The sequence below is a fragment of the Suillus fuscotomentosus genome, assembly GCF_016647785.1.
Source record: "Suillus fuscotomentosus strain FC203 chromosome Unknown F5891scaffold_1, whole genome shotgun sequence".
NCBI lineage: Eukaryota > Fungi > Basidiomycota > Agaricomycetes > Boletales > Suillaceae > Suillus > Suillus fuscotomentosus.
In genome coordinates this window covers 122160-135157 of record NW_024539513.1, presented here as the reverse complement: position 1 = coordinate 135157, position 12998 = coordinate 122160, and the positions used below count along the sequence as shown (strand labels likewise).

At 47.8% G+C, this 12998-nt stretch overlaps 4 protein-coding genes across 4 annotated transcripts; 3 read left to right on the top strand and 1 right to left on the bottom strand.

The window, feature by feature from the left end:
- Positions 1-1390: 1390 nt before the first annotated feature.
- On the bottom strand, positions 1391-5193 carry F5891DRAFT_1168454 (Mechanosensitive ion channel-domain-containing protein). The gene is made up of 12 exons (XM_041365454.1): positions 5083-5193; positions 4383-5023; positions 3906-4329; positions 3779-3854; positions 3127-3731; positions 2652-3073; positions 2468-2597; positions 2345-2412; positions 2270-2291; positions 2024-2217; positions 1960-1968; positions 1391-1907 (listed from the first exon to the last, which is right to left on the bottom strand). The coding sequence occupies exons 2-12, from the start codon at positions 4895-4897 to the stop codon at positions 1556-1558; spliced, it is 2817 nt and encodes a 938-aa protein (XP_041233728.1). The 5' UTR covers positions 4898-5023; positions 5083-5193; the 3' UTR covers positions 1391-1555.
- A 1507-nt stretch (positions 5194-6700) lies between these two features.
- On the top strand, positions 6701-7647 carry F5891DRAFT_2345 (uncharacterized protein). The gene is made up of 4 exons (XM_041371028.1): positions 6701-7001; positions 7049-7183; positions 7229-7321; positions 7371-7647. The coding sequence occupies exons 1-4, from the start codon at positions 6849-6851 to the stop codon at positions 7467-7469; spliced, it is 480 nt and encodes a 159-aa protein (XP_041233727.1). The 5' UTR covers positions 6701-6848; the 3' UTR covers positions 7470-7647.
- Position 7648: 1 nt separating this feature from the next.
- F5891DRAFT_2418 (uncharacterized protein) lies at positions 7649-11642 on the top strand. Its single transcript, XM_041371041.1, has 3 exons — positions 7649-10633; positions 10682-10966; positions 11021-11642. The coding sequence occupies exons 1-3, from the start codon at positions 7793-7795 to the stop codon at positions 11465-11467; spliced, it is 3573 nt and encodes a 1190-aa protein (XP_041233726.1). The 5' UTR covers positions 7649-7792; the 3' UTR covers positions 11468-11642.
- Positions 11643-11666: 24 nt separating this feature from the next.
- Positions 11667-12487, top strand: F5891DRAFT_937026 (uncharacterized protein; the record flags this gene model as incomplete). Its single annotated transcript, XM_041374072.1, has 3 exons — positions 11667-11698; positions 11749-11797; positions 11855-12487. The coding sequence occupies 3 exons, from the start codon at positions 11667-11669 to the stop codon at positions 12485-12487; spliced, it is 714 nt and encodes a 237-aa protein (XP_041233725.1).
- Positions 12488-12998: the final 511 nt, after the last annotated feature.

Sequence of the window (12998 nt, the reverse complement as noted above, 5' to 3'; positions counted from 1 at the left end):
ATATAGCTCATGCATGTTTAGGGTATTTCTTACAAAGTTGCCCTGCTGTTTGGCTCGTGTTCTCGATGAAGGACACTGTCCTCCTTTCAACAAGCCCCATGATGTGAAGCATTATTCTTGTTATTATGATGCCCTCTATTACTCACAATATCATCTTGCATTTTTTGAAACATCCCGTCATTGTGTTGTCTTGCGCAAGCTTTCCTCTCGGGAATATACTACTCACTTGGGGAATAAACGAGCTGCAACTTATGCATTAAATTTGCGAGAGCTGCTAGCGCTGGCATCAATGTACCTACGAGCCCATTTCTTCCTTGAGGGTTGGGCATCTAGTGAGGAACGTGATAGACCTATAAAAATGGAATGTAAGTAAACAAAGGTTGTATCATTGAATGGATACTAACTAGAACTGCTCCAATACTCCATATTTGAACCATGACTTCTTTCCATCGTCGCTAAGTCCATCTGAGTCAGGCTGGGGATCAGACCATACTCAAGTTCTGGAGCAGTCAAACTAAGACTACTATGCCTCACGGCTGAGTCGTCACGACCTGAATATCTCACTCAATTCTTACTTCCACCCTCAATTTACAACTTGGATCAATGTTTTTATCATGCAGTTTTCATTGCGAGGTTGAATGTCTGATTTTTATTAAGAAATGGTGAAGTTCATTGAATGCTGGTGACAGTCATCCGAGCGCTGCCATAGCAGAGTGCTGTGACGACTGAGGGGGATATTGAAGAGGGTGACGAGGGTGATGAGAATGAGGGCGAGGACGATGATGATGACGAGGATGATGACGAGGACAGGATAATAGCTGAGTACAGTGAGGTGCTCGATGATGACATACTCATTGAAGAAGGCTATGGCGCTCTTTAGGTACTTTCTATTTGACTTGCGTGGTTTTCATTCATTTTTGTTTTATATTTATCTATACAATACATGGATGTATCTAAATGTATCTGACATATGGCATACCGCTACACTACGAAATGAAATATGTCTGACAGATAACACGCTTGACGTCAGCGCGCCGGGGTGACATGTCAAATGTCGGATATAATGGGCAGGTGTCGTTGGTGGTGTCAGAAAATTCAACATATCAGGTGATCTCTGGATTCGGTAATTTTGGTGATGGAGCCGACGACTGGGACATGGCTCAAAAGGCAAATCATGAGAGTCCTATGAGCAGCGGAATCACACCAGCATCGAGTTTATATCATATCCTGCACCATACAATTATAGCTACGCCCCATACTATATTCCACATCACACTAACCAATCATTAACTTGAGGTTATTTCTTAGGGATTGCCAAGCTGACTCTGAAAGCGGCAGCAGTGACAATGCGTGACGGAAATCGAACCGTAACCTCATAGACAATATTGTGTAAACAGGAGGAAACGGTCTAGATCTCAATTACACTATCAACACAGACAATGCTGTTCAGAGACACACCCCTTAGACTTAATAGTCGTTCTACAAGTCGGGGATACGTTTAACGAAGTATCCAAACAAACCACCTTATGTGGTCGAGAATTAGAAAAGATAAAGTTCAACCATTTCCACCACCGTCTGCACCCACTCCCCGCACAGCTGCTTTGCGACTCTTGCCTTTGTGCACACGAGTGTGTGCACGTGTCAAACGAGTACCTTGATCCCGCGGAGGTGTGAAACCAAGGAAGCTCTTTCGACTTCTATCAGGGGAATGTTTGTGGTCAGGAGACTGAACATCTGAAAAGATATTGGGTAGTACTGCTTCTTGAGGAACATTATGCTGTCGCGTGTTAGCGTCTGCATATGCGATAGGCATAGGTGCCTCATATGCGGTGATCCCTAGCTCCCGGCAGTAATATTGAACTGCTGCGTGGAATGCGGTTCTGCGCGTATTCCGGAGGCCCCAGTCTCTGCAAGAAGTCATCAACAAATTACACTCTACTCAGATTCTCCACAACTTACTGCCACGTCCTGAAAAAACACGATCAGCTTTTGTTCCTCTTTCCTATACGAAAAACAAACATACGAGTTGTGCGAGATACCAACAGTGCACTCAAGATAGCGTTGGTAACTAATGTTTTGCAATACAACCGACGTAGTCGGCTGGAACCACCTGTTCTCCTCAGTAGAAAGCCACGTATTCAGCTTTGCCTCAAGCGCGTCTAGCTTTTCTTGTGGCGTACGCCAAGCAACTTGGATGGTACAAGACTCTGCCATTTTCTGCCAGGGTAATCAGTACAAGACATTCAAAGAAGGTGCAAGAGGCTCGTACATCACTACGGCGGACGTTCGTGCTGTAGATATTGTCAGATATCATGTAGTGCACAAGGAATGCTCGGATACGTACATGAACTTCGTGAATAGCTGACTGTTGAAGTAATATGTTTCGGTACCGTCTGATCGAGCAAAGACTGTCTGATAACGAAAGTATCATGAGAATTGTACATCCATTCCAGGTAAATGGGTATACCGCAAACAAGTCCATCCTCTTCACAACTAGATTCTCGTCTAAAATGAAAGAGAAGACTTCATTAGCAACGCCCAGCCCATGATTCAGTGGCTTACTATCGATGAAGCATCGATCACCAGTATCAAAGGGACTATAAACGAGAGGGTCATCATGATACTCAAGCGCATACAGTCACGCGACTCACTGAGTTACAAACAAGAACATGATTGCATCAAAGACATTGCTCGCCGAGTTCTTGAAGACGAAACTGGCTGCGAGACCGAGGGAATATACACTCGTCAAGGACTGCGCCACATTGACACCGAAAATGCTTAAAGAGACGAAGAACAAGATGCCGAGAGCGAAGAGTAATAAAATTTGATCGAGAGTCTTGAGCGCAGCGCCAACATCATGCATACTACGCCACAGGAACCGACGTTCCTTGTACACACGAAGCAGTGATGACTTGATCTCAGCCCGCGATATGTCACCATTGTCGTCTACGTCGAAAACCCGGAAAGCATCTTTAGCTTCATCCTGCGTAGCAAATGCGGGGTAGAAGTCTTCGGGTGTGAGGTAGGTACGCCGGCGGTCTCTGAAAGTCCTGTATATCGCCCTGGCAAGACGCTGGGTTCAATTTGATTTGAGCGTACACACAACGCGGTTCTAAATGCTCCTACCTTTGCTTCGTGTGTTGAGCTCGCGCTGAGAACTAACGCTTCAAGCTCATCAGTGGCGCCCTTGATATTGCGGGCATCGTGTAGTACAGCAGTCTTAAGCGCCTTCGCTGCTTGAACGACAATGGTAGGATCTTCGGTGTGTGGGTCAACAGAACGCGAGCCGGAAGGGGTAGGAGGATATTTGTGAGTCATATTATTGTCGACTGAGGGGTGAGGAACTGGTGTTGTGGCGATGGAAGCAGATTGTTCTGGCGTAGTACTTGAAGACTCAAGATCTTCCGAGGCTGTAATGATGGTCGACTTGCGCTGCTGATGCTTCCCCTTTCCCTTGTTCGTCTTTTGCTTTTCTCCGTCCTCTACATCCGCTTCGTCACCTTCACTTGGTGCGGAGCTCTCTGAGCGCAGTCTGCTACTGAGAGTATTGTAATGTTCTTTGTCGCTGAACGGATTAAGCCCAGTGAAGGTTGCAAGCATCGGATGGGAGCTATTGAACTTGTGACGGGCCGATGATTTTGGCTTGTAGTTGCGAAGAGCTTCTATCACTCGAAGGGCTTTCTTGACTCCATCCAGACGTTCCTTATACGCAGTCCTATGGAATGCAAACGCTGGAAGCAATGAGACTTATGATTCGGCACGGATCAGATGACCGCACCGATAGCATGAGAGAGTATCCTTTGAATGGATACCACCAGGGTAAAAAAGAACAGGAACTCAATTACTTGAGCGACCTGGTGTTTTAATGAGCTTCAGAACATGAAGAGTGACGGAATGATGCTCACACGGTCCGTGTAGGGTGCATAATTCTGGGCATTGGACGAGTCATTCAACTTGAAGATATTCTGGAAGAGAATGATCCAGCTGAGCCAAGCGCACGCTGCATAGAAGAGGGGTTTGATAGTATCTTTGGTCGAGGCATACAACTCGAGCCTCGTTCTAACGCTCTCTGAGACATGGCCCCATGTGACTGCAATCACCATAAGTATGATGGCAGGTATAATGTCGATGATCATTGCGAGAGCCCAAGAAATGACGACATTAGCTGCTGCCCAGAAGAGCCAAGCCTCGACATTGATGTCGACAAAATGCCTGTAGTCCGTTGGGTGTGGCTTGTACCAAAAGAAATGGGTAAGGAGTGCGGGAGTTATTAGGACTGCCGCAAGGAAGGTGGACCCGACGAGTGAGGAGAAGAGCAGAGTGACTAGTCTGTAAAGTTCGTGTTGGTCGGAAAAGGTATAGTATGCCCTTGGCAAACCTACTTAATAATGCCCCAGCCGCGAGACTTGATTTTTACACCCATTTTCTTTTCGAACTTGGCTTCTTCATTGTTGAGATCCTCGTCGCCGCTCCAATCGAACTCGTCTTCCTCATCTTCATCGTCCGAAGACTGACGTGAATCTGATTTAGGAAATCCGAGGTAACTTCCAGTAGCGGATGATGAAATTACATCCTCGTGATAGTGGACAAATGGCTTCTGAGTCCCTGTCTGCGTAATGCTGGCTTGAGATGGATGTGAGCCGCTTTCCTGTCCGCTGCGTTGTGGAGACCTCTCAATATTTGTTTCGTAGTTGCTCATGAAATTAACCTGGGAATGGTCTGCAAATGATTCTTGTGATGGATAACGGTCCAGCACCAGCTGGGTGGTGCTTGAATCAGGTTGGAAAAGAGACGAGGGTGTAGAGTTCACAAAATAATTTTCCTCGCTGATGTCGTCAGAGGCGAATAGCGGATCGTGGGGCGCAAACGAAGGGGGGGGACGGAGTCTGTCTTTCATCGTGCTCCATATATATTAGCAGCCTACTTCACGTCACAGGGCAGTCGGCTGCAATTACCGACAGATCTATTGCTCCTAGCTGCGTACTGATGCTAGAACCAGTGAACAAGCTTGCTTGACCAGGGACTCCGGGAGAAACAGGTGAGCACAACGTGATGAGGAGTGCAAGCGTTAATTTGGCCCACCTGATTTGTATTAATGTGTTCCACCTACTCCAGTAAAGCGAACAGAACTGTGGAGCAAGATAGCCGTAAGATGAAAAGGGCTCCAAATTTAAATCGTTCTCTTTCATCTTTCACATCGGGGTGAACGATATTTAAAAGAGGTTTATATGTTGTACAAAATGTGAAGACAATATTTAATATTTAAACTAACATAAAGATGGGTGCATGACTTCAAATTTTGGTGGTGTTTTGTGTGTAAACCAAAATATCAAATATTCACAACCATATTCCCACAGACAATATGTCAATAAACATAAGAAATATAGTCAGATTTTTCATGTCTGCTTCAACTTAAAGTTCAATTTCCATGTAAAACTTTGGAGAAAACTTGAAGTTTTACAGATGACATGACATTAAAACTCGATTTAAATGTCAAGCTTTGGCAAAACTTCAAGTTTTCTCCAAAGTTTTATGTAAGAATCAAACTTTAAATTGAAGCAGACATGGAAAATCTGATTATATTTATTATATTTGTTGACATATTGTCTGTGGGAATATGGTTGTGAATATTTGATATTTTGGATGACACACAAAACACCACCAAAATTTGAAGTTGTGCACCCATCTTTATGTTAGTTTAAATATCAAATATTGTTTTCACATTTTGTACAACATATAAACCTCTTTTAAATATTGTTCACCCCGATGTGTTTGCGATGACGATTTCTCGAGATTTTTGTTGTCACGGACAGTTGCCATGTGAAAAATCAAATTGACATATGTGTCTAGGTCATCACCAAAAGTCGATAAGGTATGCTCAGCCCTTGTCATCCAGTATCAGCCTCACCACGCTCAGCTCATCAGCCCAGACCAGCCCCAGGTCGTCGATGGTCAGATCATGAAACTGCATTTGACCATCAGCTGTTGGGCATGCATCATAACGGACGTGTGATAACTACTTACTAGGTGGGATATGTAGCTTTGTAACATTACATCTGATTCATACTTATCACAGACTTAGGGCACATGCTAAGGGAATATCAAATACGGATGAGACTTATAGCAAACTTATAGCAGTAAAATCTACTTTTGAGTCTACGTGAACTCTGGAGCCAAGTCTGGGGCTTCGGCAGAACTGCAGGCAGTGTTTAGACGCCGAACGGCTGAAGCGCTGACGCCTAATAGTCCAGTGCACAAGCCTGCATCATGGACGTCGTGAATGTCCTCAAATCTTACACAACGCTTCCTATCCTGCTCAAAGTGTCCTTAATACGACTCCAATGGTGTGTCTATGGTTAGATGGACGGCCCTGTGTTCATCTCATCCAGTCCTCATCTAAGTCCTCGACAGCAGTGACGGGCTGTAGTGATGCCGACTCACAGATACCGGATACATGTCAAGACTCAAGACTGTTTAAGCTCAAAGCTGTGTCTGTTTAAATATCTTACCATCCCTGTATTGATAATGTTCATTTTGAGCAGAGGACATTCCAACAGCAGGTGGTGAGCGGGCGGGAGGTAGGCGGGAAGGCATTCGTGGTGGCGGCGCGATGGTGAGCGTATGGCATCCAGCACTGCTTTGAACTCCGCCCGAATCCATTGGAGCCCCAGACGGGCCCGTAGAAAAGCCCCTCTGAAATCCCTGGCTTTCACTCGACGTCATGATGAACGAGCGCTGGCGTCATCGTCTCAGAAGCCACAACACGTGATCCAGGACTGTCAGCCTAACAAGATAATACCTGGATGGCAATTGCGTTTGTTTCTTAACGACTTTCCTCTCCAACAAACATGTCCGCACCTACAGAACTTCCCGTAGATGCGGAGTCTATGAAGAAGCTCGAGAAGGAACTCTCAATGGAGGCTAAATCTGAGGAAAAGAAGTTACAGTCAGCCTTCAAAGACATGCACAAGCACGAGAAATCAGAAGCCAAGGCTTCCAAGGTAAGGCGTTATTTCCTGGATTCTAGATCACTCCTGACATTGTTTAGTCTGTAGGCAAAGCAGAGAAATCTGTCAGGAAACTGGAAAAGCTGGAGCTTGGGACCATCAATTCCCTCCATGATATCACCCACAAACATGATGTAGCTGTCGCAGACCTTCACAATGCGCAAGCAAGCCTTCATGTGCGTAACCTTTCTCCGCTTCTTCTTGACGCTTAAATCTCCCAGACCCAGCAACAGCAGCTAGAGAAACACAAACAAGACTTATCGACTGCGCGAACACACGTCGACCAGGTCACCAAGGATAAGAATGATCATGATGTAGGTGGGCTATATTCGGAACACGCACAAATCCCTTAAATATTTGCAGCGTGATCGTCACGATAAATTCAATCAGCTGCGCTCAAGCCCGCCGACCCAGACCGGTGGTCCGAGCGCCGGCACCTCAGGTGCCTCTACTGGTCACTAGTCAGGAAAGGATGTAGTACCTGGACCATGCACACACGGACAGTTTGTAATTGACGATTTTATATCAACCTCAATCCCTGTATTTTTATGGCATTATTTTCACGGCTGTATTGATTGTACTTTGCCCGAGGTTATATAAAGTAAGGATGTACAGGCCCCAGGGCCCATCATCAAACTATTGGGAGCTGACATAAGCATGAATGTGTTCGTTGCATTTTCAGTGTCACGGTCGACTGCAATAATCACGCATACGAGCGACGACAACGACGACAAGCTGTTCATCGGCGACTACGACGGCGACTACGGAAGCTTCAGGATTCTGTCATGAATAAAAATCCTTTCATACCGCAACCGACATACAACCCACCGCAACCACCACTTCCTCCAGGACCACCGCCTGCTGCACCTCCAGATTATTCCGCTTATTGGGTAGCGGCAGCCCAGCAGCAGCAACAGCAGCAACAAGCGACTACAGCCTACACTCCAGCATGGTCTGCTCCTCAGCAGCCTCCAAGACCGCCCCCTGAACAAAGTGCTTTGTATGCAAATTACGGCTATGGTGGTCAGGGCATGCACTGGCAGCAGAGACATAGTCATCCTCAACAACAGTATCAACCACCACCGCCTGTGGTCCAACCACCGCCACCTCCACCTCAACAACAGTACAATCCGTATCAACCGTCCGTTGGCTATCAGCAACCGTATGTCCCTCAACCCCAACAGCCAATCGTAACCCAACAACAGCCTGCGTACCCGCATGTGACACAAACAATGGCCCCTCCGCAACAGTATTTTCCTCAACAACAGCCACAACCCCAGCAGCAGCCTCGACATAATCATGGTCTTCATCACACCCCACCCCAACATCTTCCCCCTGCCAAACGCCAACGGTTTGATGGCCCGAACCAACATCACGGTCAGAATCGACAACTTGGACCACCCCCTCCTCAGCCTCAGTTTCAACCACCTCCTGCGCCGCCGGGGAATGTCGGGATTTACCCCCAGAACCAAGGTCAGGGTCAAGGGCAGCCTGGTGCCAATCAGATGCCCCTAGGTGGAAACAGAGGTGGTATTGGTGGAAGAGGAGGCAATATGAACTCCGGAAGAGGTAGAGGTGCAGTTATGAGCGGAAATAGGGGAGGGTTAACCGGACAACGTGGCGGCAGAGGTGGCGGCATGTTCGTGAATAATGGCAGCGGACGAGGTGGCGTCGCTGCTCAACAAAATTCTCTACGTGGACACGGCTCGAGAGGAGGCTTTAACAAGGACTTTCACAATCGTAGAGGAGGTGGGTCGTTCAATGCCGGACATCAGCACCATCAAAACAATGCTGCGTTCCGTGGACGAGGACAAGGACACGCTTCAGGTCGTGCAGGCCGTCAGGATGGTAGTACAAATTTTGGAAACCGTGATGCATCGCAATTTGCAAGCAGCGGTAAGAAGGACGAAAATCGGCGCACGCTCACTGACTTTAAAATTGTGGGCCTCGAGATGCCTGAACTTGGATGGACATGGGGAGTGCTACCATCACCTATCAAAGCTGAAGAAAAAGAGGTCGCTGCTTCTCTTTTGGAATCCTCACAAGAGCAAGTTAAGGATGAAGACATGCATGCTAGTGCCGCAACATCAGAACCCGCACTGACAGACGCGGCAGATACGAAGCCAGATACTTCCTATCAGGAGCAGTCGTCCTCGTTGACGACGCCTCCACCCTCTCGCATCCGCATTTATTTTCACACTCCTGTTTCTCCTGATGACTCGCATCCAATTCCGCACAATGCTTCGTATATTGCACCTCCAGACATGCGTAAAGGCAAGCGCAAGAAGCTTGAGGATGATGATGGCGATGCAGAGGAAGGTCGAGAAAGACCGCCTCCTCCTCGCAGCAGCCAGGTGGACGATAACACCAGTGTTGACTTGGATGGAGTGGGCCGCGGAAGCGCAGCGCCCAGTGTGGCAGAAACTGCCAGTGAAGGTGATTGGCTCATGGCCGCTATCGCTGAGGATGAAGGCGACGTAGGCGCCGATGCCGACGCAGTTACTACCGTTGATGACATGGATGAAGAGGAGAGCCATGCTGCAAGTGTTCTCCATTTCGTTCCTGCTACAAATACTTTTCTCAATGGGAATGGTGAGTTGAACCTTGCTTATTTTTCGCTTTGGGTGGATGCTTTCGAGCTTGGGGGGAGCGTCCATTCGTGGCTCAAGGCTGTTGTACACACTAACATATATCTTAAAGGCTCCCATAGTACTGAGATGGACGGAATTGCCTCTTCAGGAGGTGTTCATGAGCAGTCTGATGGCTCACATACCGGGGACAATCATGATGCTGTCCCGGATGTTGAAGGGGTCAAGCCATCAGCGTCCTCAGATGTCGCTGCTGTTGACCTTGGTGTAAACCATGGTAGTGCTGCTGCGACACAGCCGAACGTGGACATATTGGTTTCTGCACCTGAAGAGGGTGGCGATGCTTCGCCAACCACCCAGCCTGTTGATGATGAAAATGTTGATAGGCTCTTTGATGCATCGGCTACTCTAGCTGATCCTTCTCATGCTATTTATTTGAGCTCTTCCTTTGACACGAGTTCTTCTACTGGTCGTAGTTCTCCTCCTGTAGTTCAGTCTGATATGCCTCATAGCGAGAAACAGTCTACTGATGATGCTGGATACCTTGATACGCAGATATCCGACACGCAGACTTCCGACCCGAAGCCCCTTCAAGCAGAGGCGTCACTCGCGTCAACAATTCTCGACGAGGATATGGGCGTTGGCACATACTCAGAAGAGCAAGTTGTTCTAGAGCTTACCGGCGAAATTCCGGTCGAACACGAAGAAGTCGCTATGCACACCAAAGTTGCCAACGAGTCTGCGGACCAAGAACACCTTCCTGAGCCCCCTGCCTCTCCTACTTCAAATACATTGCTGTCAACCTCTTCTGGTTCAACATATGGCGAACCGTCGCACCCTCCAGCTAGTACGGTAGTCTCGAAAGGTGGCCGAGTGCCATCTGCAAACCGCCTGTCGATATCATATGCTGCTGGTAGCAGGCGTTTGGTCGTAGACGCAGAGGTGGTCGAATACTTGAAGGTTTACAGATCTGAAGGTCGAATTGAAGTCCACATATCCCTCGATAAAGGTAGCGATGATGGCCTGAAGGGCGTTTTGGTAAGATTATTTGGTTATCTACTATCATATTCTCTAACATGATTATAGATCGAAGGACTTTCTGATGCGACAAAATCATATTCTCCTTTACCGACGTTATCTGAAGCGTCCAGCACTGACGAGACCCTACCTTCCTTCTCGAAGGCTACGCTACCTTCAAAGATCACTTTAATGGTCCATCTTGATACTGAGCGCCCATTGTCGGAACCTAAGTGGGTTAAATCGGGCGATGTCCAGGAGTGGCTAAAGAGCATGTTTGGAAGAATGTTCTGGGTAGCAGGAGATGCTGCTGATGGGTGGGAAAAAAAGATCGCAGTTGTAGATCCTGACCCAGTTCGTTCTCGCTATCTTGACAGAAGTTTCGATTCTGACTATCTTGTCTCTAAGGCTCCGACGATCTGGACAGTGCTGGATGGGTGGGCAGTCAACTCCCCTGTTGGTGTTCCCACAGAACGACAGCGCTTCGTGAAGACACATTTGACTGAGGTAGATAACATGATGGAGATTCTTCTCAGGTTGGTCAGAGGCGAGCGCGCCACCCCCTTTTCCCAATCTACGCCTGCAATATCGGCTCCGAGCGTGTCAGGCCCACTTTTGGCTGCTCTTTCACAGTCTTCATCGCACGGTGCCCAGCAGACGCATGTATCGTTGGCGGTGCTAGCGTTGTTCCACATGTCGGTGGACTTTGCGCGGAAGGCTTCTGGTGAGAAGGGAAAGGCAGAGGCAGAGGAAAAGATGAGTGAGATAATTCGATGTCTGCCATCCCACCTATTATACAAGAGTCTGGACGGAATGTTCAAGGAATGGAGAGCGGACAAGAAGGGAAGCCGTTGACAGTGAATAGATATCGCCTTTTGCGCTTTCTTTATTTTGTACCGAGCGTTAAGTTAAAGTTGTTACAAGGGTACATTTATATTTTGTCACGAAGCGTGACACCCCACGGCTCAGCTTAAAGCATTGACAACATGAGGACGTTACGGCAGGGTTTTCTGCAGGTTGTTATCTCCCTCCTTCTTACTCTTCGTCTGACACCATGGACGACTTGCATGAAGTCGAATTGTCGTGGTATGTGATCCTTAAATTGATGAGCGCTTGTGCTCACCTTCTACTCTCAGGCCCTATGGTGATGCTTCGGACGTGATCTTAACTGGCTCATTCGACCACGTAAGTCTACCCACAGTCCGCCACAGGCTCAGTTTTGTTACCTTCTTACCCTGGTAGTGGTCCTGCACCATGCACCTGCCCAAGGGCGCTTCTGGTTTCGTAGGCAATGTCAGGGTTCCTTGGAATGAGAAAGTTCCATATAAGTTCATTGTGGACGGAAAATGGGTCATCCGCAATGACCGCCCAACAGAGTTAGATGGTGCCGGGAACCTTAATAATGTTCTTATCGCGCCCTCTAAACCCATTCCTATAATGGAACACCCATCAACCACTGCTCCCCAAGGCCCCACTGACTCCATGATTTCAACTACCACATTGCCTGAAGAATCACTGCTGTCTAGCGAGTCCTCCCCGCAGAACACGTTGGCAGCGGATCAACAAGATGGAATCACTGAATCTGATTCCACTGATGTCACAAGCGCTGTTGATGATGCAGGCGTTTCTGACAAGGAAGTCGTTTCAAATCACGTTCCCAACATTATCGTCGAATCAGCTGAAACTCCCGCATTGAGCGGTGAGGTTGACACTTTCCATACGATCGTGGATACTGCTACGAGTGCGGCATCGCACGTTTCAGAAGAAGTTACTAGCGCACTAGAATATGTTTCCTCGGGCATCAGCTACATGTTTTCAAGCACGCCCCGTGTTTCGACGGACAACGTCGACGTTTTGGTAACTGCACCAGCATAGAATTTGTTTTCAGCGCTGACCTCTGTTCCTTCCACTGTGTAGGGTACAACCGAACAACCATCAACCACTTCGGCCATCGAGCCGATCATTGCCGAGGCACTACCGGAGAGCGCTCAGGGAGCTCCCTCCCCTGACATCACTGAGGTCGCGCCACAGATCGCTCCCGTCGTCCCTATCCTTATCTTACCTGTCAACGATCACACGTTGAATGAATCTGCATCACCAGAACGGGAGATTGATGCAGGTGATCCTTTGGCCTCAGATTCATTGGGTGCAACAATTTCTGTTCAACCGTCGACGCATTCTCCCATAATTTTGTCCAAACCATTACCTCCAGTCACGCAGGAACCTCAAGCTGGAGAGCAGGACAGCAAACCTACGGAGGGAGAGAATTCGGAAGCACAGGCAGCTGAAGAGAAGAATGGAGATTTACTCGTGGATGCAGTCGCGCTCCCATTAGACGCGGCTGCCCCTTCCACAACATTTGAGATCGACGTCAATCCAGATCCCG